Source organism: Amphibalanus amphitrite, unplaced genomic scaffold, assembly GCF_019059575.1.
Source record: "Amphibalanus amphitrite isolate SeventyFive unplaced genomic scaffold, NRLGWU_Aamphi_draft 000528F_arrow, whole genome shotgun sequence".
Lineage (NCBI taxonomy): Eukaryota > Metazoa > Arthropoda > Thecostraca > Balanomorpha > Balanidae > Amphibalanus > Amphibalanus amphitrite.
In genome coordinates this window covers 408,689-435,777 of record NW_024882022.1, presented here as the reverse complement: position 1 = coordinate 435,777, position 27,089 = coordinate 408,689, and the positions used below count along the sequence as shown (strand labels likewise).

Below are 27,089 nucleotides of genomic sequence, written 5' to 3'. Positions count from 1 at the left end.
CGAGAGGACCATGTCATGGCGTGAGAAAAGTGTTCTCAAAATAAATGACACTGTATGAGTGAATAAATAATCCGCGCCCCCTTGGGCTATTGGCGGACCCTATCACCTGACCGGGTGGTGCAGCCGTTTCGCCTTCCACCTGAGATCTCGGAAAGTTACCGACCGATTTTGAACATTCAAAAAGCGTTCGATAGCCCCACCAGGGAACTACCTTGTTACCAGCTTTCGTTGACCTAGGTGCAACCCATGACGTCACAAGTCAGGTCAAACGTCGCATTTTTTCACCGATTTAGTCTAAGGAATGCGTTACAGTCAGTTAACACGTCAAATAAAAGGCATGTTATCGAAAAACGTCGATGGAGCGTTGGTTGTCTAATACATATGTTGCCTAAAGCGGTCATTGATGCCAGGTCAGTTCACAGAGGTCAGGTCACTAAGGGTCACAATATGAACCCAACTATGCTAGGGTCGTGCGATACATGTTTTACGGTCAATTTTACATTTAAAATTTTATAGTGTGGGCTAGACGGCCACTGGGGCCAGTTTAGATTACATTCTGGTGGAGGTCAGGTTAAGGTCAGGTCAAAAAAGGTCAAATTTGAAAGTTGATATTTTGCATAAAAGGGGTATCTATTCGATGCAGCTCATTACAGGAAATCAAATGGAGGTCTTTGGCTTGCTCTGTGTGTTCTGTGACGGCTCAAAATTGAATTTGAAAATTTTACGTAATAAATTTTGAGTAGTTTTTTGCAATAACTTTGCTAAAAATGGAGGTATCATATCGAGTTTAAGTTTGGCATATCTAGAGCAGATAGTTATATAACATATATTTCAGTTTTAATTTTGAAAGTTGTTGGTATTTTCGGGGTGTTATACCTACTCAGTAGCGGCGGAACACCTTCAATTAAGGGGGGGAGGCACTGCCGACTTTTGGTCCCATTCTTTCCATGCAACGCCCATAGGGCTAATGTTAAAATGCCAAAATCAAAGGGGGCACGGTGCCCCGGTGCCTTCCCCGTTCCGCCGCCTATGGTTATACTTCTATAGTTTTGATGGTCAAAATCAATTTTTGTTTGGAAATACGAGTTACGAGTTTGGTAGCGCTATCTATTTTACATCTTTTTGATCTTGAATATTGTTCGCTATCTTCAAAACTGTAAGCGTGACAGCTCTTCCCGCTAAACATTTTATTGGGTCAAAAATGACAGAACATGACATAGAGGATTCTTCATGGCTCCGAGTGGAAGATAAGGATATCTTTTCCAAGCGGGTTACTGAAAAACCGAGCGACGAAGGAGCGAGGTTTTTCTGTAACACGCGAGGAAAAGATATCCGATCTTCCACGAGTGAGCCATGAGGAATCCTATATCTTTCTATGTTGAGGTTTATTCTTAATTAATAAAACATTATATTTAAATGCATTCATCTATGTAAACATAGATTCAGAGTAGTTTGTTCTTATTTCATAAGTTTCATCCATAAACAACCATTAAAAATGTCGTTCGGTTATTGACCCATCATCACATGAACTCTTGATTTTTCGCTATGAACCCTCGAGACCTTATCTTTGCATCTCAGAGGGATGCAGATATAGCAAATTCTTATCTTTGCATCTCAGAGGAGTGCGAGATAGAAATATCCCTGCACTGTAGACCCAATGGCAAATAAACCTCAACTAGAAAGATATCCCTCTGACGCCATTTGTGACTAACCTATCATAAGAGCTCTGGAAAAATGTGGTCACAAGGTGTAAAAATGATGCCCGGAGGGGTCTTGAAAGTTTGGTGGCGACGTTTGCTATACTTTAGGAGATATCGACTGAAAAGGAGAGAGGGGGCCGTTTCGCGCCGCCTCCCCCCCCCCTCAACGGGGCTTTCAGTTGCATCTTACAGAACTCTTGGTTATATTACAACGTAGTGGAATGGCAAGTGGCAATATAAGCTTCCTGTCAGCGCCGGACCAGAGTTTAAACATGCAGGCTGAATTTTAACATTTAACTTGTGAATTTTTAAACCGTTGAGCTTTTTAGAAGTTGTATGAACTGCTCAACTCCTTTTTTGGTCCATCACAGCGGGCTTGTATGTCATTTGTCAACCAAAATCGAATTAAAAACTTTTTATTTGGTCTGGCTACCTCGCCAACTTCTTAACTGGATCGTTTAGTAGCTTTTGATTGGGCACTGCCCACGTTGTCTGTCTAGCTTTTCATGTCATAGACACTGTCTATGACACGATAAGAGGCTGCTGACATCGTTTGTCGCGGTTGGATTATACCAATCCACGTCCCAGTGGCTGCTCGATCGCACTTTCCCTGGCCCACCTCTCCCACCAGGCTAGACTTTGCCCGGCACAGCCGTCGCCTCAGTGCCTCGGGCGGTGACCCGTTCAAAGGGGCTCACAATTCGTATGGTGCCGTGGCTCTCAAACCAATACAGAACAGTGAAACGCAAAGGCTCACTTTCCATATAAGGCGAACGGCTGATTCTGGCGCCGGGGCTTCATTCATGCTAAGGCGCCCAATCGCAGCGCCGCATTTCAGTTAGTGTCGGGCGCAAAAGCTACTATGCTCCGCCCCTCCATCACGTGACCCTGCCCTCACGTGGCCTCAGTCACGTGGTGTTTCCACTTCTTGGCGCATGGCGGCGCTAGTCTCGCAGGGGCGGTGGTAGCTTGCTCCCCCGCCGTCCGGGGGTGATGGGTAGCAACTGCTGGTGACTGTACCTAGTCCTACTAGGTAGCTGCTTGAATCTTTGGTCAAGGCTACTATGCTGCTTAATACAATTGTGGTATGCGGCATATTCATTTTATCATAGCTTTGAGTCAAATAATCAAAAAATGCCTATAGTGAGTCATGGGTTGAATGAAATAAGTTCAATAAAAATGTCGTGTGAGTCATGAGTTGATTTGAATCGATTCATCAAAATGTGTGAGTCATGAGTTGATTCGAATCATTCCGTTGGCTAGTTGCTCGAGTCATGAGTTGATTCGAATCATTTTATCGAGGACCTTGATGAGTCATGAGTTGATTCGAATCAATTAAATTTAACATCATGAGTCGTTTGATGAATCGATTCAAATTTCCAGACTCAAACAAAGAATCGACTCAAAAAAAATTTGAGTCGTTTACAAGTCTGGTAAAAAGACGGCCCAAGGTAACCTGACGCCAGTGACAGGTGTCGCAGCGTCTTACATTATATATTTGCAGCGTCTTATATTCACGAAGGTTTCAATTTCCACTTTCTTCAGCCGAGTAATGGTTACCAATAGCAAGGCTCTCTAAATGCAAGCCGTAATCGCCACGCAATATGTGGAATGCTTTTGATGTCAATGCATACCTAAATGCTATAAATGCATACATAATGCATACATAAATGCATACATAAAACGCGCTTTTCACAAAATTCATAAACTCAAGCGCATCTGTTTTTAATGACAAGTCAATTACGCATGGATGCGTGTAGGCCACACAGGTCAGCGTAAGCCGGGCGCGGCGGCCGAGCCGCCGAAACTGGGGCGGGGCGGGCGGTAGTTGGGTAGGAATAACGGCTCCTGCAAATTTTGCGCAAATATGCGCAGTTAGCTTTTATGTTGCCCTGGTGTAAATTTAAATCCTGCTTCATCTCACAAAAAATCAGAGTGGAACTAGATGGGACTACCTGTTGTTTCCTTACCTAAACTTTGCAGTTATATTCCAGAATCACTGCAGGAGAGCCTTCATAAAAAAGCTACAGTAAATCTAAGTTAGGGAAAATATATACCAAAAATTTTTCACTGACCAGTCGGCAACTTCATAACGAACATTTTGATGCATAATATGTGGGATTTCAATTTGGTGTCTATCAGCAATAAGACTCTGAATATCCGGCTCAAGAAACCTCTTGCTCCGCGTCAGTTTCCGAGTTTTGGGATACCCCATCTTCGGGGGCTGATAACAATTATTTTTGGTCACCCGGATTAGTTTTTTTGGCCTAATTATAATAATTTGATGAATTTCAAATCGATCCATATAAAAAATAATCCGAAACTCCGGAATCGGCCGTGGCCTCTCGTGAGGGCGTTTCCGACCAGTGTGCGATGGCGCCGCAAACACCGAGTGCAGGCACCGGCCCGGCCGCCGCCGCCGCCGCCGCCGCCGCCGCCGCCGCCGCCGCTGCCGCCGCGAGCGGCCGGCTGCTGCCGCTGTGCTGGACGGCTGACGCTCTCCACTCGATGAACTGCAGATGTGTCGGTGCTGTCCGCGGCCAGAGCGGTGCTCAGCTCCGCAGCGCTCGCAGCAGCCGACTCCTGCGCCATAGCCAGGTCTACCGCCGACTGGAGTGTCAAGTTGGACTCGCTGAGAAGCCGGGACTGCAGCTGCTCATGTCGGATGCCACAGACGAGACGATCACGCAGCAGCTCGTCCAACAGCTCCGCTGGAAACCGGCATGGTTTGGCGAGCTTCCTGAGACGGGCCAGAAAAACACTCACCCGCTCCTCTTCACCCCGTACACAGGTGTGAAAACGGAAGCGTGCGACTATCGCCGATGTCCCAGGCTCAAAATGCTTTTTGAGCACCTCCACCAGATTTTCATAGCTGTTGTCTTCCACTGAGCAGGGCGCGAGCAGATCCTCTAAAAGACCAAAAGTTCTCGCACCGATAGCGCACAGTTATATGGGGAGGCCCAGCTCCGTTATACCACGTGACCGCCTGGAGGCAGATGGCGGTCACGCTGGCTCTGCGCAGTCTCGAATACACAGTTTGAACCGCACCACCGCGTCTTTAACATTGGCGACGAGGGCTCTCGACCGCGGAGATGGCGGGGCGAGTGCCGGAGTTCGACGCGGCGCTAGAGGATTTAAGTGCGTATTCTCGGCGGCTTCAACAATTACGTAGCTACGCCCCACGTAGTACGGGGACCCGCAGTTGCTACTGTACACGAACCCCAAGTCTAACCGTCTGTCCTGTCCAGTAACAACCGATAACATTGATATCGACTGCTGGTCCCTGTACAAGAGCAGCTGAGGTTTCCTGTGAGTACCCTCTGACAGCTTACCGTTGTTCCCTGTGAGGGTGCTGGGACAATTTACTCAGGGTCGCTGTACAGTAGCAACTGCGGGTCCCTGTACACAGGCCAGCAAGTAGAAACTACGCCAACCGCCAAACTACAGGGTGTCTCAAAAGTTCGCTTACAGGTACCAGCCATGCTTTTTTGTCAATAATTCTGAATCAACATGAAATTAACAGTCGAAATTTTGCATGGGCATTGGTAACAACCTTCCTCAAGCAGCTTCATTGTTTTCAAGCGCATTCGACCCTTCATGAGCTCACAAAAAGGGTTCACCTCTGACCATGGATCAGGCATGAAAATGGAGGTCGCGTACTCGGGTCGGCTAAGAAACTCTCTGCTTCACGAGTAATGGGAATGGTTAGGTCGGAAATGACACATGGCAAAGTGTCGGCGAGGATGAGCACAACATGATGGTCATCTAATAAAAACGGTGGCTAAAATTTTTGAAGGACAAAACCATGCGAGACTAACAGCGCTTTGAACGACCCTTGTACCGCAGCAGACTCGTGCTCCGGAAAGCAGCTGAAAATGCAGTCCTAACTATTGAAAACTGACTAGAAGCTCACAGACAGAGGTTACCCAGTTTCAAAAATTGCAGGTTATCATAAAATAAAGACAAAATATCATTTAAAATTGTTTATAATATCTATGATGCTAAATTTTGAGAGAAAATAATGCGAAAATCGTCAATGCCGAGGACAAGTGACCCTCCAAAAGTGTCAATTAATGTAAAGTTTTATCTAACGAAGTTTCAAGAGGCAGATCTGGAGCAAATAGCTTTCTTTTACACACAAAATCCGGACAAAACCGCACGATGGACAGGTTTTGGCCGTTTACAAAGCAGAACCTCTCCTGAGGAAAACACTCCGGAACCCAGCGAAGGTCTTGGCATTGGGAATGACGAGCGTTCGGGATTTGCAAATTTTGCAAAATGTGTCTAAGAAACAGATGGCCGACACATTCTGCTACGATATGCTGCGAAAAATTTGCCCCTGGCACTTCCCATTTGTTCAGGAATGGGGTTGTTTTGAAAAGGAAAATGGTGCTTGGGAGGTCGGCGCCAGTCATTCATGAAGGAGTTAGCGCCAGAGAAGACCTACAAAATACTCACGGATGGTGTCGATGCAAGCTATCGGCTTTCAGGGAGAAGCGGATGTTGCCGGGGAGCTCGTCAAACCTAAATCCGACGCAGAAACTGCGGGGGATTCCCCTACAAGAGCTTGAAAGCTGGTAACCTTTTATCAGCCTCCGGCAGCTGACGGAGTGACGAAAATCGGTATGGGCAAATATCTTTGGAGATACAGCAAAGGGTTTGGTTTCCAACCTTCCGAAGCAGTTGTCAAAGCATGCATATTTGTCTAGTGTACACACGGACACCAAAACCTTAGATTTTTGGCCGGTTCTTATATGCTTTATTGACATGGGAAATGTGTAAACGAACTTTTGAGACACCCTGTACATGTGAACCTATCACACTAACATTTATTTTAAATACAAAGGCACGATTCACCTGAATGTGTTTGTGGCTTTAAAGGGACTATCCCACCTTTACATTAGGTTTTTGAGTTGAGATAGCCAAGTTTGCGGCGAGGTTCAGAAACCACTATCTATCTTGGTCTCAACCCCCGCAGCCTCGTGGACCGTGGTGTTTAAAAAATTCGTTCCCTTCATTTGAAAATGTTCCCTGTATAAGTCCCAATCTCTTAACCATTTAGGTACGGCAATCTGATGACGTCATTTGTCTTTTGAACGCCTGTCACGCATTCAAGTGAAGTATCACTTGATTTACGAATAAGCCAATCAGAGACACTTTTGTTGCTGTATGAGCCGCGTCATATTTGAGAGCAAATATATTTGCTGCCAAATTTTCCCCCACATTGACATGAAGTAAATCCTTCATTACGTCATCGATTCGATCTAAATGACGTCACGATGAAATATAAAAGTCGCAATAACCTATCTCAAAAAGTCTACGATGAAAACGCGTAAAGACTTGCAGAATTCGTCACGATATCATGAGTAACATTTCCGAATCATAAACGGTGCTTTTTTGAAGGTGGGATAGTACCTTTAAAATAGAAAACACTCATCATTTCATTATCGCGTGTCCCAACTATAATTTGCAGAGAGAGAGGAACTTTATCGGGACATGTTGCAAATTGTAATAGGTAAGTGAATAAGGACTTTACTCCACAAGAAATCGTTCGGGTCGGAGCTTTCGAATTGTATTACAAAACTTCGTCAGCGAGTCGTAATCGGGTTCGAGGGGTATCGGTCGCAAAATTCAGGACAGTTCGCAGTCGGTAGACAGTGGCATGACACAGATAGTAAAATACATGAAAAGCACGTGACATCCTATGCTAGAACTATTTAACATTTATTTAATAAAGAAAAACTAATAGCACTGTTGTACAACTCCTAAATATAAGGTGACTAAATATGAAAGCTTTCAGAAAAGTAATAAAGTGTAATAAATACCTGCATACCTTAATAAGTATACAAAGGCAATATAAGGAGAGCAAAAGGAAAAAGCTGTATAAAAAAGCACCTTCACACGACATGGACCACAATGAAGGGGGGGGGGGGGGGTGATGAAATAAAAACGATGTGAATATATGCTCAATGTAAAATACAGTCAAAAGGCATAGAAAGCCTTAACTAACAACATTAAAAGCAAAGTACAAAGTATGGTAGAAAAGTCATATACAGTTGCCGTATCAAAGGGGGGGGGGGTATAAGACTATAAAAGGTTAAAAAAAAACGACTTATTGGCGGCACGCACTGCGGATAATAGGTAACCAGCGATCCTGTAACAAAGCACCTGAGTTTCTGTTCAAATTGGCATCATTTGGCGACACTAACACAGTCTCGCGTCGTCCTACCGTTCTGATATAGGCAGATTCCAAAAGGAGTCGCATCTGGTGGTGGGCGGCACGGTCGAGAATCTTGGCATCATCAAAACGAGGTGTGCACTGCCGATGGGTGTTGAATGCTGAGGCGTTGGCTCTGGAGCTCCTCGAACCAGACCAGCAGTCTCGGTGCTCTCTGACTCTCGTTCCCAGCTCCCTGTCCGTCTCGCCGATGTAGATGACCGGATCACCGCCGACCTTGCAGGAACACTCTATTTTGTAGACCACATTGCTCTCCTGGTGCTTCGGTAGCTTGTGCTTGGTCTTACTGCACAGAACCGCTCCAAGTGTCTGAGTTGGTTTGGAGACGAGTGAGACGCCGATCTTGTTTGCTGCTTTTTCAGTTGGTAAAAGCAAGCACCGGCGAAGGGCACAGATATTCTAACCGGCTGCTGACTGGGGCTGGTGTCTGGTGGAGCAGGCAAGGCCCGAGCTTTCAGACGGAGGTCTTCGTTGGTCTTGTGAATGGTGTCGTTGATGAATGAAGTGGGGTAGCCGTACTGATGAAATTTCCGGCGAATGATGTCCATTTCTCTCTGACGATCTTTTACGCTCGTGCAGTATCTGCTGGCGCGTATACAGTCTGATCTGATGGCCGATCGAAGGTATCTTGTCTCAGTGTAGGAGTTGAAGGATGGAACTTGATTTGTAGAACACGCTTTTCTGTATACTTTTGTCTTATAGCTGTCTTCCATTCTGCTGATCATGATGTCCAAATAAGGGAGTTGTCTGTCTTCTTCTGTCTCTGTGGTGACTTTGATGTTCGGATCTTTGCTGTTCAGCTGCATCACCCACTCTGTGATGACGTCATCATTGCCTTCAAACAGGACAAGGTAGTCGTCGGCATATCTGCAGAAGCCATGGACTTGGCCTCCACAAGCGAGAGCCACTCGCTCCAGGTCACTTTCCCAGTGGCCCATGTAGAGGTCAGCGACCACAGGCGAGTAGCTCTTCCCCATGGCCAGGCCAGTAGTTTGTTTGAACCATCTTTCTCGGTCACCGTCTCGAACCACTGCGTGGCAGTTCTTGATGGACAGGTCCAAGAGGTCGGCGATAGCTTCTGGCTTCAGACAGGTGACGTCATACAGAGCTTCTCTGTGTTCTAGAAGCATGCCTTTGATGAGTGGAATGGCTTTCTGCGTCGGGATGGATGGAAACATCGCTTCCACGTCTAGGGATACCATGCGGCATTGCTTGCTGTGTGCTGCATGCTGTTCAGCATCTCTAGCACTTGGAGCGGAGAACTGATGGAATGTGGTGGTCTTGGTAACACCACATTAATTAACCTCTTGGACCTGTCCATCAAGAACTGCCACGCAGTGGTTCGAGACGGTGACCGAGAAAGATGGTTCAAACAAACTACTGGCCTGGCCATGGGGAAGAGCTACTCGCCTGTGGTCGCTGACCTCTACATGGGCCACTGGGAAAGTGACCTGGAGCGAGTGGCTCTCGCTTGTGGAGGCCAAGTCCATGGCTTCTGCAGATATGCCGACGACTACCTTGTCCTGTTTGAAGGCAATGATGACGTCATCACAGAGTGGGTGATGCAGCTGAACAGCAAAGATCCGAACATCAAAGTCACCACAGAGACAGAAGAAGACAGACAACTCCCTTATTTGGACATCATGATCAGCAGAATGGAAGACAGCTATAAGACAAAAGTATACAGAAAAGCGTGTTCTACAAATCAAGTTCCATCCTTCAACTCCTACACTGAGACAAGATACCTTCGATCGGCCATCAGATCAGACTGTATACGCGCCAGCAGATACTGCACGAGCGTAAAAGATCGTCAGAGAGAAATGGACATCATTCGCCGGAAATTTCATCAGTACGGCTACCCCACTTCATTCATCAACGACACCATTCACAAGACCAACGAAGACCTCCGTCTGAAAGCTCGGGCCTTGCCTGCTCCACCAGACACCAGCCCCAGTCAGCAGCCGGTTAGAATATCTGTGCCCTTCGCCGGTGCTTGCTTTTACCAACTGAAAAAGCAGCAAACAAGATCGGCGTCTCACTCGTCTCCAAACCAACTCAGACACTTGGAGCGGTTCTGTGCAGTAAGACCAAGCACAAGCTACCGAAGCACCAGGAGAGCAATGTGGTCTACAAAATAGAGTGTTCCTGCAAGGTCGACGGTGATCCGGTCATCTACATCGGCGAGACGGACAGGGAGCTGGGAACGAGAGTCAGAGAGCACCGAGACTGCTGGTCTGGTTCGAGGAGCTCCAGAGCCAACGCCTCAGCATTCAACACCCATCGGCAGTGCACGCCTCGTTTTGATGATGCCAAGATTCTCGACCGTGCCGCCCACCACCAGATGCGACTCCTTTTGGAATCTGCCTATATCAGAACGGTAGGACGACGCGAGACTGTGTTAGTGTCGCCAAATGATGCCAATTTGAACAGAAACTCAGGTGCTTTGTTACAGGATCGCTGGTTACCTATTATCCGCAGTGCGTGCCGCCAATAAGTCGTTTTTTTTTTAACCTTTTATAGTCTTATACCCCCCCCCCCTTTGATACGGCAACTTTATATGACTTTTCTACCATACTTTGTACTTTGCTTTTAATGTTGTTAGTTAAGGCTTTCTATGCCTTTTGACTGTATTTTACATTGAGCATATATTCACATCGTTTTTATTTCATCACCCCCCCCCCTTCATTGTGGTCCATGTCGTGTGAAGGTGCTTTTTTATACAGCTTTTTCCTTTTGCTCTCCTTATATTGCCTTTGTATACTTATTAAGGTATGCAGGTATTTATTACACTTTATTACTTTTCTGAAAGCTTTCATATTTAGTCACCTTATATTTAGGAGTTGTACAACAGTGCTATTAGTTTTTCTTTATTAAATAAATGTTAAATAGTTCTAGCATAGGATGTCACGTGCTTTTCATGTATTTTACTATCTGTGTCATGCCACTGTCTACCGACTGCGAACTGTCCTGAATTTTGCGACCGATACCCCTCGAACCCGATTACGACTCGCTGACGAAGTTTTGTAATACAATTCGAAAGCTCCGACCCGAACGATTTCTTGTGGAGTAAAGTCCTTATTCACTTACCTATTACAATAACAAACTCCACATCATGTCCTTAGAGAATGTTGCAAATTTTTGGCGAAAATTTTGGTCGAATGTTAACTTCAGCTACGACGAGGCTTACGACGCTCTGGATCCCAAGCGAAGTTTTCCCGAAAGGCTGCTACCGGCGCCGCGCCGCCCCACAAAAAAAAATTTCTGGGATACCGACATGCTACCATGCGCCCCAAGCAAAAAAAAAAACTCCAAATTACCGGCATTTTAGAAAACCTGCGTTCTTGATTCTAGCTTACCCTTACAAGAGATGCCACATTTTGGCAACTTCAGTAGGGGAGAGTGGGGAAAGATGCCCAGGGTTTTACTATGTCATATATTATTCGAAAATGACGATCGGAAAGCAAAAACTTGGAGTTTCAACGGAAGCCGACATCATTTTTCTCCAAAAAGATCACACTTTCGTGCCTGAAATATGATAACTTTTTTTTGCTATTAAGCATTTTCCTGAAGAAGTGAAAGGGGGCATCTTACCCCACAGGGTGGGAAAGACGCCCCCTGGCGTTGGGGAAGATGCCCCCTGCACTATAAATGACATAAATGGGCACGTGAATCGCCTGAACGAATCAGTAGTCCCTTCGAGCCTGCAGTAGACACCAAACGTCATCGTAAGGGCCCTCAAAAGTAGTCGTAAGGGGCTTCAGAGGTCATCGTTAGGGCCATCATAGTCCAGCGCGGCCACACAAGCCTCCGTGGTGGCGTTCGGAGACCACTGTGGGGCCCTTATAGGTCTTCATGATGCTTGAGGGCCCTCGAGCCCATCGTGGGGACCTCAGATGCCAGCGCGGCCCGTGGAGCCAACGTGGGAGCCCTCAAAGGATGTCGTGAGGGGTCCTGGAGCCAATAATGGGGCCCACAGAGGCCGTCGTGAGGGCTCTCAGAGTCAGATGCCGCCCAAAAAGTCGCTGTGTGGGCCGAGAGACCGGCATGGGGAGCACCCGACCGTACTGGATTCTCAATAGTCCCAGATCGGCTTTTGTCTCTCATCACAAGTATGTAATAAATGATTTGACGGGCTGCTTGAAGGACAGCCTACGGATTTAGGGGGACGTCTTTCCCCATCAGGATAGGGGGCATCTTACCCCAAGGTACCGAAGTAACATTAAATCAGTACAATTTGTTAGCCATAAAACTACACCCTGAAACAAACTGTTTGGGACACAGTGCACGCATGTTGATGTATCACGACTATAGCAAGGGACGCAAATATTATCTACCTTCTTTGATATTTACAATGTTTTGACACCAAAATATTTTTTGAAAACAGCAAATAAAAAACATGCAGTCACCAGCCAGCCGTTGCCCAACCGAGCTTCGCAAATTTTTGTGCAGTTAACAAGGCAGGCTTCCGCTTTACGCTAAGAACATTAATTTCTAGGTTCGATTCTTTGTTTCGCCGCTAGAGGGGGTGGGGCGTCTTTCCCACCCTGGGCATCTTACCCCACTCTCCCCTACCCGCCCCACCCAGCAGCCATCCATTGTCCAACTACAACTACCAGCAGGCTGATTTTGGCTGAGTTGGCCCCACAAATAACCACAATTTTGAAACTCAATTCCAGCCTTTAACTGTTAAAATATCGAATGCAATCAAAGAGGTATTGCCTGCAAAAAGCATTAACACATTCATCAAAAAAGCAAGGACAAAAAGAACTTGAATTACTGAAATGTGTTTCTGAAGACTGGACAGTGAGCAGTAATCACATTTACATTTCACAGGAGTTCTTATTTTCCACATTCTCCTAAGATGTTACGGGAGGTACCAAGCAAATGTTTGAAATCTAGATGGTCACAACATAAAAACTACAGATTCGGCCATGTTCCTAGCTGAGTAGTTAGGAAGCGAGATCAACATCTGCTTTTTTCTATCCACCATGGCTTGCTAGGTCGTGAATAAGATACGAATCATGTGATAATATGTGGAATAAAGTTCATGGTTGCTGCTGCAACTTCGACTGCCAGAAAAATGAGGTTCTCAGCTCTGTGTTCCGCGCACCAGACCACGGGCCAACACATCCAAACGCACTCAGCCGGCAGACCAGAGACAAAAGACACATAAACAAAGTGAAAACAGCTGAAATCAACTCGGTACAATTTGCGTGAAGGAACCTTACTCTTCAAACCAAAATGACAAGAAACACAGGCGCCCAAATACGTAACGACTGAGAAACACTAAAACACTGCAATAATTTGAATAACTAAAACGCGGCAAAACTAAATATACATCAATCCTCCCCTTTTAGCAAAAAACACTCGCTGCGCGCACTTGCCAACACCTAAATTTTGACATTTTTGAAAAGAATTTTTTTTTTGACATCTACTGATATCATTTTTTCATACTTTACTGCAATTGGGAACTTTTACCAGGGATAGTCTGCCACCACGGAAACACCAAATAAAGTCTGCGAGAATTCAGAAAAAGTTTGCGCCCGGTTGCATTATGAAGGGAGCCGGGCGGGGAGCGAACTTGTTGGTTCGGCGATGGCAGTGTTTTAGACGTCAAAAGGCCAAGGCTTATGACTTGTCTCCTATGCGTATTTGGAAATTCCGACCTCGACGAGCGTCTGTGGTAGAAACCACCTCTTTGGTAGGGGAAACTACTGTTGTGTTTCCGGGCCACTTCGTTCAGTTTACGCATCCAAGACCCAATATCTTGACCTCCGATATATTTTCACTGTCCTCCAACAACAAAACAACCGGTCTCCAAACCGCAACCCTTACCTCACGGTACACCACACACAACTCTCAACCAAGTTGGCGTCCCTCCACGCTCCACGCCACCGAACAATGCACCCTTGAGACCATTATGGCGCGCACCACGACCCTAACATCCCCCTCACCTCAAGCCAAACTTATGGCGCCAACACATCACCTCGAATGTAGGTAGCACGGATACCTCGCTTAGGACGGTCACAAATTCACGGCTCCTGAGGTCACACTCTTGTAACCCAGGTCTACACCAACAAAATGACCCATGACCTCTTGTCACACATAACACTCACATCAGACACAACTGCAAAGACATCAGAACAAACACCTAATCACTCGACGATCCCTGATCAATCAAGATACCGCTTCGGGCGCCGAACCTCACGCCCGCACCTCGTCCGTTTCGTTCCGGTCGTGTCCGCTACCGCCTCAGACACCGAGCCAGGTGGCGCCACCGTCGACTCGCCCGTGACTCCAGTGGGCGCCACCGCACCGGACGGCTCCCGTGACCCCTGCTCTGCTGCCGTCGCTTGTGGATCTGGTTCCGCCGCTCCGCCCTGGCCGTCTGTCGGATTTCCACGGCCATCCACCTCTGGTACGCCCGCAGTCGCGGCTGCCTCGTCCGCCGTGACCTCTGCTGCGGCCGGGGCGACCAGTCCCGACTGGTCCGCCCGGCCGATTTCCGCGTTGTCTGTCGTCTGCCGGCTGTCGGTCTCCGGCGCTGGCTGGGTACTAGATCCGTCCAGCTGCACAACTTCGAGTCCGGCTTCTCTTCTGTCGTTGTCGGCTGCAGTCACCTCCGCTACTCCGACCGGGTCCTCTACGCGGTTCTCTGCAGTGATTGAGATTGTAGCCGCAGCTGAGCCCGCATCGGGACCTTCACAGGTCTGCCTCTGTTGCACTGCGCGGGAAGGAAACTGGGTGTAGTCCTCCTCCCATCCGATTTCCACCCCGCTAGCTGATGGCGTACCACGCGCTTGCGGGGCCCATTCCGGCGTCGTCTCCGTCGTCTTCAACGTGACGTCCTCTTGGTCTCCTTCGCTGATCACCGTCTCCCGGTTCTGCCAGGTGTCACCTCGCTTCAAATGTGCCCCGTGGATCAGGCGTTTCTTCTTTCCTTTTTTGATTACGTAGTCTGGTGGTCGACACTCCATCACACGGTATGGTCCTTCGAATTTCGCATCAAACTTGCCCTTCACTCCCTTCTTGGCACTGAAGTTGCGACACCACACGAGCTCGCCCGTCTTGAAAACAGGTTCTGGTGGGTCGGTCCTGCTCGCTTGTTCTTTGTGGATCCTCTCGACGGCTGCTTCATTCGTCCTCGCCATCTTCCGTTTCAGCTCTTGCAGGTACTGACAGTACGTCTTCTGTGGAAGCTCGACAGGAGCATCGAACTCGGCTCTCAGAAGGGTTCTCGCAGCAGTACCATGGACCAGCTCGTACGGCGAGATGCCAGTGGTAGTATGCACACTGGTGTTGTAGGCGGCTGACAGGAGAGGTAACAGTGCCGGCCATTCCTCATCTTCTCTGAAATGGGACAGCATCTCGCACAACGTCCGGTTGAACCTTTCCGTAACCCCATTGCAACAGGGCCTATACACTGAGGTTCTGAGCTTCTCAACTCCTAGCCTCTTGCATAGTACTTGGATGAGCTTACTTTCGAAGTTACGACCTTGATCTGTCAAGAGCGAGCGCATTACCCCGTATCTACAGATGACTTGAAGGAAACAATCGGCGATATCTACAGCTGTATGATGTTTCAAAGGGAATATCTCCACAAGCTTAGAAAACATGTCGGTAACGACCAGTACGTACCGAAATCCCTCTCTGGAGAGCGGCAGCTCTAGAATGTCCGCTGCCCAGTGCTGTAGCGGTTCACCTCCAACCGGAACCGCTCCTCTTCCCTCTTGACACTTCTGGTTCTTTGGCTTGTTTTCCAGGCACGAGTGACAACTGGTAACAAACTTCCTGACATCAGACCTGATGTTGTACCAGAATACACTTGCGGTCAGCCTGTGCAGCGTCTTGCGCACTCCCCCGTGTCCAGCCATTGGGACTTCATGTGCGAGCTTCAGTGCCTTGGCACGCAGGTTTTCTGGCAGGATTATCTGGCTCTCGCGAAACCCATCTGATCTTCTGCAGATGATACCATCTTGGATAGCCAGATCCTCCATCCTACAGTAGAACTTCAGCTCAGCTTGCTGGGCGGGCGTCAGTCCGTCCAACTCCAACTTGCTGTCCTTCATCTTGTTCTTCACTTGGTGACATAGTCTGCTGAGAACAGGGTCTCTTGACACTGCCTGCCGGATCGTTCTCTGTCTTCCGTTGTCTTGTCTGTGCTTCCATCATCTGGAACGCGGTCCGTCTGAAGTTGCTCCACCGTGTCTTCCGTCACTCGGTGAATCTGGTGGCAACTTGCTTCACCCCGGCCGTCCTGCAGGGGCTGATGAGTTGCTGTGTCTTCCTTCACCCAGCGGGTCTGCAGGTGCATTGGCTCCTCCGCCTTCAGCTCCTGGTTCCGCTTGGGCACGAAGGCAGGTGCGGATGCTCGCAAGTTTGACCTCACTTCGGTCTGCACCATGGGGCTGTGCTGATGGGAGAGGGCATCCACGTGTGGAATGGAAGGACCTGGTACGTGTTCCACCACATAGTCGTACTCTTGTAGTTTTTCCAGCCAGCGGAATAGCTTCCCAGTTGGCGGCCTCGACTGGTGTAAGTATTTGAGCGCCTGATGGTCTGTCTTCAGCTTGAAGGGCTTCCCTAGAAGGTAATGTCGAAACTTCTCAGTTGCCTTTACCACCGCTCCAAGCTCCTTTTCTGTCGCTGACCAGTTCAGCTCGGTAGTCGACCATTCCCTGAGGCGAAGGCGATGACTCCTTGCCTTTGCCTCAGTTCCGCGCCCCAGCCAGAGCCACTTCCGTCAGTAGTCAGGACAAACTCCTCTTCCACATCTGGGAACTTCAGCACTCTGTACTTCACGATGTCATCCTTCAGGTTCTGGAAACTCTGTTGACATTCTGGTGTCCACTGGTATGGTGCTGCTTGTTTCAGAAGGTCGGTCAAGACTGCCGCTTTCTTGCTGTAGTCGGGGATATACTGTTGGTAATATCCCATGAAGCCGAGAAACTGACGAAGAGCCCTTGGACTCCCAGGAACAGGCCAGTTGCGGATGGCTTCTACTTTCTCCTCAGCAGGGTGGATACCCTCAGCATCCAGGTGATGGCCCAGGAAGTGCACCTCTGAAGCAGCGATGCAGCATTTCTCTGGATTCAGCTTCAGGCCGCCCTCACGAAACTTCTGCAGCAGCTCCCTCAGGCTCTCCAGATGCTCCTTCATGGTCCTTGAAAAGACAATCACATCATCCAGATATACTACAGCTCTGTGCCAGTTCATGCTCCCCAGGAGATCCTCCATCACTCTCTGAAATACCCCAGGACTGGTCTTGAGCCCAAATGGCTGTCTGACCCACTGATGAAGTCCAAATTCCGTGAGAAAAGCAGTCACTTCCCTCGACTGTTTTTCCACTTGGATTGCCCAGTAGGCTGCCTTCTGATCGAGCACGGTAAAGAACCTTGAACCTTGTGTCGCTTGCAACAGGTCCTCAACTCGAGGTAATGGATAGGAATCATGTTTGATGAGCTTATTCACTGCCCTGTAATCACAGCAAAAACGGATCTTGCCATTCTTCTTTCTGATCAAAACCACGGGTGATGCCCAGGGTGACGAAGACGGTTCAATGACACCTTGTTCTTCCATCTTTTGCAGTTCCGCTCTTAGGGTGTCTCTGAGATGGATCGGTGTGCGATAAGCTCTCTGTCTAACTGGTCTGGCATTCCCTGCATCAATGATTAGGGTGTGCTTACCAGTGTAGTTTCCTATGTCCTCTTCATTTTGGGAGAAGACATCCTTGTACTCTTGGAGCAGTTGCTTCACCTCAGCCGGGTTGTCGCACTTCACCTGTGGCAGCTTCAATGTCGTTGACGGTGAGAGGCCACCTTCAGCTCCAGATGAGGCTGTCACCTCCACCGGATCACAGCTTCCCAGTTTTGTGCCTGCTGGAATAATCACGCTTTCATCTCCATGGTTGATAACGCGTACAGGGATGCCTGAGCCTGACATGTGTACCACAGAAGCAATCTGTACACCCTCCACATCCTCAGGGTCAAACAGCTTGTGCAGAACATCCAGTCCGACAAGCGTTGAGTCTAGCATGTCCTCCACCACTATGAAACTGTGCACCATCTTTTTACCTCCAATCTGAATCTCTAAACTCGTCCTTCCCAGGGCTTTGACAGCAGTCCCATTGGCTGCCCGCAGTTCCTCCTCCGCACTGGTCCACTCCTCCCCAGCTGGACTGCTAACGTTTCACTGATCTCAGGCCTGTTTCACTAACAAATAAAACTTGTATTTACAAAGAAAAAGCTTGAGTTTACAAGAAATAATTACCAACATTTGAGATTCGGATTTCACGAAACCTTTGAACATAAATTTTGAGCTTAGAATTTGCAAACTTTTTTACAAGAAAAAGTTTGCTAGAAAACATGGGAATCGCAAACTTTCTGTTTCACGAAGACCAGAAACTTGAAAGAAGACATCGTAATTACAAACCTGAAATTCCAGTGGTCCTGACGTTCGGAATTTTGATACTTTTTGTGCAATAATGCAAACAGTCATATATTTAGAACAACTATGCTTTGTTGAGTCGTTTCATGCTCAATTTTTACTTAGCACACACCCTAAGAAGCAAAATAATCGGTATTAAAATATCGTCAAGTTTTGTCATTCGCGCGCCATAATTGCATTCAACAGTCTTCTGCTGTCAAATGTTTTGCGTGTTATTTTCTTACAATAATAGGACAATGTGAATTATCATTTATATCTTTTTCCAACAGCATCATTAAATATAATTTAATTAGGCAGCTTTTGACATGAATACTAGACAATATTTGATACAAAGAAGCAATATCTTTAACATGCTATAGTTCTTGATTAAAAACATTTTTACTGATTTTTACTGTTTACAAATTTATTTGCAAACATTTTCTTATCGGAGGTGCCACTGGCGATGAAGCTTAGTGAAATCGGTTTTTACGTAGTTGGTAAAAATCAGGGGGAGGCACTCGCCTTGGCCGTATATGGGCCAGAATGTCTAACGATTTCCGCCATGTTGTGTATACCAAAGTCTTGAAAAGTTGATCACTACAATCAAACTGCAAGCATGAAGCAGCAGCACTTTTGAGTAGTGTACCTCTCACTAAACTGCACCTCTGCTACCGTACATGCAATTTATATTTCTGGTATACACAACATGGCGGAAATCGATAGACAAAAACAAGTCACCAATGCTCCTTCCAGTATATATTAGAGTTCAGTGGTAAAAATACTTATGAATTGTAAACTACAAACACTTGTAAATACACGTTTTTAGTGAAACAGGCCTCAGACCAAGGCTCTATCTCAGACTGATCGGGCTACCCGTATCAACAGTTACAGGGACCTCGACTCCTTGCAATACAGCGGGAACCCTTACCTCCACAGGGACAGCAGTCTCCACCCTTCTGACCAGCTGATCGGGTTTCTTCGGTTCCGGTGTAGAGGTACTTGATGCTCCTCTTGGGCTTCTTGGACTTGGACACTGCTTGGCATAATGGCCCACTCCACCACACTGGAAGCACTTCATGGGCTGCCCATTGACTCTCTTGAAACAGTTAGCAGCCAGATGGCCCATCTTACCACACACGAAGCAGGGCCCACGTGTCCTCCTACCTTCATGACCCACAGGACCTTGCCTTGTCTGACTCACAGGATGAGCCTGCGGAGCCTCTGATACAGTGTCAGAGCCACGGAACTCCTTTTGCATCTTCTCAGCTGACTGCATCCTCTCCAACTTGCGGATGTATGCCTCCACGGAATAAGTATCCATGTCCAGAAGCCGTAGCTGCCACTTATCTGGCACGGCCTTCGGGATTCTCTCAACCACCAGGTTATCTCTAGTTTCTTTGTCAACATCGGGCATGGCTGCATGAAGCATCTCCTGCAGCTTACTTACAAACGCTCGAAGCTCATCTGTTTCCTTCATCCGAAGTTCGTTGAGGGAATGTAGCATTTCTCTTCTTTTCTCTCTTGGACACAACTTTTCAATGATGATCCTTCCAGCCTCCTCCACTGTGGCTGGGCACTCTGCATCCAGTTGGTCAGCTATCCACTCGTAGCTTCCCACGAACAAAGCAGGGAGTATGTCCAGTTTGCGGGTATCACTCCATCCATTGGCCCGTGCCACTCGATTAAATTGCCTCAGAAAAGCTTCAGGGTCACCTCCTGCAAATAACTGGGGCCTGAATGCCCCTGACGAACCCTCTCATAAGCTCAAATCCGGTTTGGTTTCGTTGTGAGTCATATCTGGCGCGTATCTCCACGTGGCGAGAAAAGGCGGTCTGGTTTAAGATTAAATTCCCACCGCTGATGTTGTGTTTCCGGGCCACTTCGTTCAGTTTACGCATCCAAGACCCAATATCTTGACCTCTGATATACAGGGTCCGGCAAAAGTCTTGTCGTATGTGGTATTCTAGTTTCTGTGTCTTCCCATGCGCGTTTTGCCCCACCCAGCGTTTTGCTTCCAACGCCATTGTGTCAGCGCATCTATTGTGCCCCGGGGTATGAGACCACAGATAACCTAAGGGTCAGCGGCTGATTGTGCGAGGTCATTTGAGTAGCGAGCGTGCAGTTGAAATGAAGGCTGAAAACACCATGGTCAAATATTACGATGTCAGTCTCAGGAATCGAGCCATCAGCATGATTCAAGCGGGAATGTCACAAAGTCTGGTCGCGAATAATGTCGGCGCCCCTCTCCGACCAGTGCAAAGGTGGTGGAAGCACTTAACACCCACCAAATCGCCAGAATGGCCGCATTTGTTTGGGCGCCCGACGCAGCCAGTGTGCCCACAGCTCCTGTCAAATTCCCAGCGAAGTTGATGGTGTGGGGGACGGTGTCACATTAAGTGCTCTGTAGCGAATTAATATATTTTCTAAGCAAACACACTCACAACATCACCCAATAATCCACATTACTTCCATTCACTTCACTCTTCACCCAAAGCTCTTTTCGACCTCCCAAATCCCATCAACGGCCCAATAGGTCAGACCATCCTAGCGCAAGATAATATCACACTCGCGTGCGGCGTATTACTAGGCACCGCCCAGCACATGCCCCCTTGATGTCCACATCACAACATCACTATCTACCCCATACACCACTTATACACGTCAGTTTAGCTGCCCCCCTCTGGCGTTACCCTTCTAACGTCCAGCACATGCCGGGGTACACCATCCACCAGCACAGTGTTGCCCGACACCAAACCGGTCACCTGGCCAGTAGACCAGCGGGTAGTGCACCTGGCACCGGGCGGCTTCACCCAGACCTGGTCACCGACACGGTACTCATGAGTCATCCTCTCCTCGCTCAGAGCCGGGTCCTTCGGTTGGGCCTCCGGATGGCGCCACCGATATGTGAATATCCCCCCGCTTGGTGCCGTGCTCGGGTCACTTCCGTCCTTTGCTGCCAGGTTGTACCAGAAAACTGCCTTGAGTGGGGTGATACCACCTCGCGAGGCCATGCGCTTGATTGTCCTGTGATTTCGCTCTACAATGCCATTGCCAGATGGACGATATGCTGCTCGGAATCTCTGTCGGATGTTCCACTGGCGGCACAGTTCCGCTAGCTTGTAAGAGCGGAACGTGGTGCTGTTGTCACACAGAAGTTCATCCACCGGACCTCGTTCCCTGAACAATTCCTCTAACACAGTGGCCACATCTTCTGCGTTTTCTGATCGAATTTTCCTCCAAATCGCATGTCTACTTGGACCGCAGTCTACTACTGTAATGTAGCAGCGGTTTCCGAAGTGGGTCGTGTCCACTGCCAGACGTGACCAGTTGTCTGTGACAGCTAGACTTCCACCCTCATGAGTGACTGGTGATGGGTCGATGGACTGACATGGGGCGCATCGCTGCACACATTGCTCAACTTCTGCCCTCGTCAGCTCAGGATCTACCAGCTGTCCCAGATAGAGCGTCTTGTCCACTCCGAAATGGTGTTCCGCGTGTAGCAGTTCGACATTTGCCGCGCACACGTCCTTGTCCTTTTCTCTGACCAGCCATCGCTTGCTCACTCTTGTGAGGATGTCAGCTCTGTTTTTCTTGGATTCTACCAGCTGAATTGTCACCAGCAGCGAATACGAATCCACCAACTCCTTGAAGAGACCCAGGCGACGTCTGACCAGCAGTTCCGACATCCCTGCGACTTTTATCCTGCAGTTTCCTTCCAACGCTGAAGACAGCCACCGCTTAACCGTCACGGAGTCAGTGATGACTTCTACCGACTGCAGTCCCCACTTTAGACTTAGATTCACACCACGCACTGCTGCATCTAGTTCGGCGATGTTTATGTGATTGTAGTCTTTTGTTTTCCTCAGCCAGGCTGCGTCTTCTACAATGGCTCCATTGATTTCCAGCGCGACCCCCATCGCCAGGCTACTCGCATCACACCAAACGCGACCGTGCTTTGCTTCATTTTTCACCAGCCATGGGCCTCGCACAGGGTCATGCTCCTGAATCTTCTCAAGAAGCTCTTCTGTCATCAGACGCACATCCATTCCGACATCGTCCTCCCATCGCACACCCTCGCTTCTCCTCTTGATGTAGCTGCACGCCACTCGGAGCCACCCGCAGACCGGATAGTGACCGGTGAGGCGACCACAGATCGAGAACAGTTTTCTGCGTGTTAGCTTCACAGACGCGTCCATGACAGGGATCTCATTGCCTCTGCTGAACTGAAGATCCTCCTGGCTGTCACGGTTCAGCTGGAGACCCAGCACACGTCCACCGTCCAGCGCCTCTGGTGGTTTTGTCTCGAGACCGTATTTTTGCAGATGAGCCGCCACTTGGTCTGCGGTGACTATATTCTCTTGCACGATGATGTCATCCATGAAGTGATCTGTCCCGCTCTGCACTGAACTGTCCTGTGCCAGCACCTCACTCAAGATCTTCGACATGATTCGAGGAGAACAGTTCAGGCCAAAACCTAGGCGCGTGAGAACATATGTCTTCCCTTTGAACCTGACCTGCTGGTATTTCCACAGAGAAGAGTCTACATGAATCTGGAGGTATGCTGATTTCAAATCCAGTGTGCGTACTGGTTCAGGAATCTGTCTCCATTTTCGGATGCTTTCGTCACACACTGCAATGTCCCCGCTCGTATGATTTTCAACAAATTCATTCAACTCCCTGAAGTCGAACACTGGACGCACCCTCTTTTTGTTCTCTTGCATGACCGCCATCAGCGGTATCACGCCACCAGTAGGCTCGCCTTCTTGTAGCTGTAGCCAGCCCGCCTCAATCCACTTCTGGATTTCCTCTTCAAACTTTTCTTCTGTTTCCTCATTCAAGGTGCTCTGGTATATTTCTACTGTGTTGGCCAATTCTGGTGCGCGATCTTTCCACTTCCAGCTCACGGTCCATTTACAACCGTCGAAAGAGGCGCTAAAATCCTGATCTTCAACAACCATCGACGGTGTAGCCCCAGATATCTCGTCTCTTCCGGGTGATTGTCTCCTTCCCTCACAAGCGCTACTGTTGTCGGCATCATCTTTGCCTTCAGCAGTCACTGACGACGCAGCCGCAGCTTCCACGCCTCTCCCGACTGCTGCGATCTCCTCAGTGTACGCGTCTCTTTTGCTGTCAGCTCCACATGCCAGCTTTACTCCGTCACCATCGATTTTGACTCCACCCAACCGAGTCAACACATCCATGCCCAGCACCACGTCTACACCTCTGAGCAGCTGATTCACCACCACACAATCTGCTGTTATCACATTCCCATAGACCTTCAACGTGACTGACGCTGTTCCAGCACAGGTAATTCGACTGCCATCAACGGTCACTATCTCTTGTTCTCCACGCCGAAGAGCCCCACTTGTCCACACGGCGATTACAGTTCGAGAGCAACCTGTGTCTAGTAGTGCCTGGAACTCTTTTCCATTGACAGCCACTGGAACAATCGGCAACGCCTTTAACCCTGCTGCGGGGGAGCTGCCGGCGCACCAGCTCTCCCCGCGTCGTTTCCCACACGGCAGTCTCTGGCCAAGTGGCCCTCGCACCCGCAGTTCCAGCAACACAGTGGTGTCTTCACAGCAGCATCGCAAAACCGTAGAAGATGGGGGCCCCCACAACCGTAGCATCGAACCGCTCCTTTACGCGGGACGCCTCTGCGTGCCACTGCAGCCGCAGAGGTCACCACAGGCCGCTCGACGAGCTCTCCCACCAGACAGCGAGCGCGCTCCACAACATCGGAGAGCGGCATCCTCTCCACGCCTGGCAGTGCACGCAGCTCTCTTGATACAGCTGCTGGGAGACCCACGACAAACGCACGCAGCAAAAGAATATCGGAAGTTACTCCAGCCAGGCGCGCCAGCCGCCGGAGGTCCGTCAGGTACACATCTACCGGTTCATCCCGCCACACTCGCCTGCACATCTCCTCATAGGCACGGAAGGGGTTGGTCGCAAACGCGACAGTCAGTGCTTGTCGGACGCACTCCGCGTTTACCTTTTCTTCCTCTGCCATCTCATTATACACAGCGAAAGCGGCACCCTCAAGGAAAAGAGGAATAACTTCTGCGACATTCTTGATTTTACGTAGTTTCGCAACAACATCTACTTTCGTTAGCCACTGCACTACATCGCCGGATCCGTCAAACGGCTGCAAGAAATCCTTAATTTGTAAACCTGCCATTTTACGTTAATAGCCGAAATAGCTTGTAGCGAATTAATATATTTTCTAAGCAAACACACTCACAACATCACCCAATAATCCACATTACTTCCATTCACTTCACTCTTCACCCAAAGCTCTTTTCGACCTCCCAAATCCCATCAACGGCCCAATAGGTCAGACCATCCTAGCGCAAGATAATATCACACTCGCGTGCGGCGTATTACTAGGCACCGCCCAGCACATGCTCAGTGAGCTGCTCCATGTCATCCCGCCCAAGACGAAGGTGGACACCAAGTATTATGTGGAGACCATCTCGGATGAACTCCCAGAAATGGCTCTGTTCTGAAGCGACGGATGGTGGCTGAGAGGTCGAAAGCCATCTTCATGCAGGAAGGGGCTCCAGCGCATCGCTCTGCCACAGCCCAGCAGTGGTGCTGAGACAACCTGCCGCACTTCTGGGTGAAGGAAAAGGGGCCGGGGAACAGTTCCGACCTAAATCCCATTGAAGAGCTGTGGGCGATCGTCCAGAAAGACCTCGACAAACAGACGCCAGCAACCAACCTCGCGCAGCTGGAGACGCAGCTCAAGTCTGCGTGGTCACGAATCCAGCCGTCTGTGCTCCCCACTCTCGTGGCCAGTATGCCAAACCGTGTTCACAAGTGTTGCGAACAAAGCTTACATGTATTAAAGATAATAGGGTGTTGTCGATATGGTGGTTCCCTAGGCTACCGAGTTCGTGCAGCACGTGTTTTATTTTATTTCGAAATGTAGGACAAAATGAAAGAAAGGTTGTTGTTGTCTAAAAATGTAGGCATTGTGTGTTTTGTTTTTAATTTTGACGGGGCATACCTTTTAAATACAATGCATCGGCCTCAAAAGAGATTTTAAGTTTATAACATGGTCCTCCGGGCCGGATCTTTAGTAATCAGTAATTCTAATGGATCCGGATTTATTCTTTTTTTTTGGAATGATATACGTGTAAGATGAGTATGATGACTACGTATACCTATGTAAAATGTAAATATGTAAAATGACTACGGAATCATTGAAAACCCGCAGTGCCGTGTCGGCTTCGTCGAGAAGTTCCACGGTAAGGCGTGAGGCAGAGCTGGCCAAGCTTCGTCTGTCACAGCAGCGACAACGAAGCGAGCTGGAGCGACAGCTTCAGGAGGCTGAGCGGCGACTGAAAGAGTCCGCGCTTGCTCACGAGGTTGAGCTTCTCGAAGCGGAGGCGGACCTCATTGAACAAGACGAGCGGAATGGAAGTGATGACCATGGTGATGACGAGCGTGTGCGTGGCGGCGGCGACTCCAGAGTGCAGTCGCCCGCGGCAGCCGGACAGCCGCCTCCCACTGCTGTCACGGATCATCAGCCGCCGTGTGACGCGGCACCGGTGACTGCCGCCGATCGCACCAGCCGCTGGATCAGCGAGCTGGGGAGCCGGGCCTGCTCCCCGGAGAGAACGCCGCTTGGCTCCTGGATCGACCAGCTGCTTCCCTCCACCAGCCCAGATATGGTTAAGCCGGGACAGCGCACGGCTGCAGCACCCTCTCCTCTACCGAGGCTGGCGCTGGAGAAGTTTCACGGTGACCCGCTGCAGTGGCCCAGGTGGAGCGCTCTGTTCAAGTCGTTAGTGCACGATCGAAGCGAGCTCTCTGACGCAGAGCGACTGACCCACCTTCAGACGTGTCTCGAAGGGCCGGCACGAGACGCCGTCAGTGGCCTCCTGTGTGACGGCTCCCTCTACGGAGAAGCTCTCCGCGAGCTACAGGAGCAGTTTGGTGATCCGACAGCGGTTGTGAGGTCCAGCATTCGTCAGGTGCTACAGCTGCCTCCTGTGACGGAACACAGCCTGACTGGTCTGGCCGAGCTGTCCCGCGGCCTGCACGCCGCCGTCAGTGTGCTGCGGTCGATGGGTTACCACGCTGACCTCGCAGCCACCTCCAATGTCGCAGCAGTCGTCTCAAAGCTGCCTTTGTCACTCGCCTGGAAGTGGGGAGAGGAAGTTCTGGCAAAGAGGCCTGTGCGGCCGACTCTTGGCGACTTAGACAGATGGCTACGGAGACAGGCGCTGGCTGCGCGTGCAGTGCAGGATGACCGCCGAGACGTCTGTCAAGACAGCCTCAGCAGCAACAGTAGAGATGGAGATCGGGACAGAATGACCGGGGAGGCTGTTGTATCCCGTATGGCGGGTGTGTCTGCTGTCGTGTCGGCACCTTCTCTCCCGTGTGGCTGCTGCGGCGGCGGCCACGGGCTAGACTCATGTGAGGAGCTGTTGCGCATGAGTCTGAGCGACCGAATGTGCATTGTCACGCAGGCACGAGCGTGCTTCTCGTGCCTAGCGGTTGGCCACGTCGCACGCAACTGCAAGCTGAGAAGAAAATGTACTGTGAACGGGTGTGGCCGGTACCATCACCATCTTCTTCACAGTGCTGCGGCGCCCGCCCCGAGTGTTCCTGGCGCCGTTTGTGATAAGTCTCAGCGTGCACCCGTCCGATGTCACGGGACAGTGGACTCAGTCGCCCGGGTGGGCACACAGACCGTCACCGGAGCTGACGGAGCG

General features: G+C 49.3%; 1 protein-coding gene across 1 annotated transcript; it reads right to left on the bottom strand.

Annotated features, from left to right (window-relative positions):
• Positions 1-21,029: 21,029 nt before the first annotated feature.
• On the bottom strand, positions 21,030-22,808 carry LOC122393300. Its single transcript, XM_043389199.1, has one exon. The coding sequence runs from the start codon at positions 22,806-22,808 to the stop codon at positions 21,030-21,032; it is 1,779 nt and encodes a 592-aa protein (XP_043245134.1).
• Between the last annotated feature and the right edge of the window lie 4,281 nt (positions 22,809-27,089).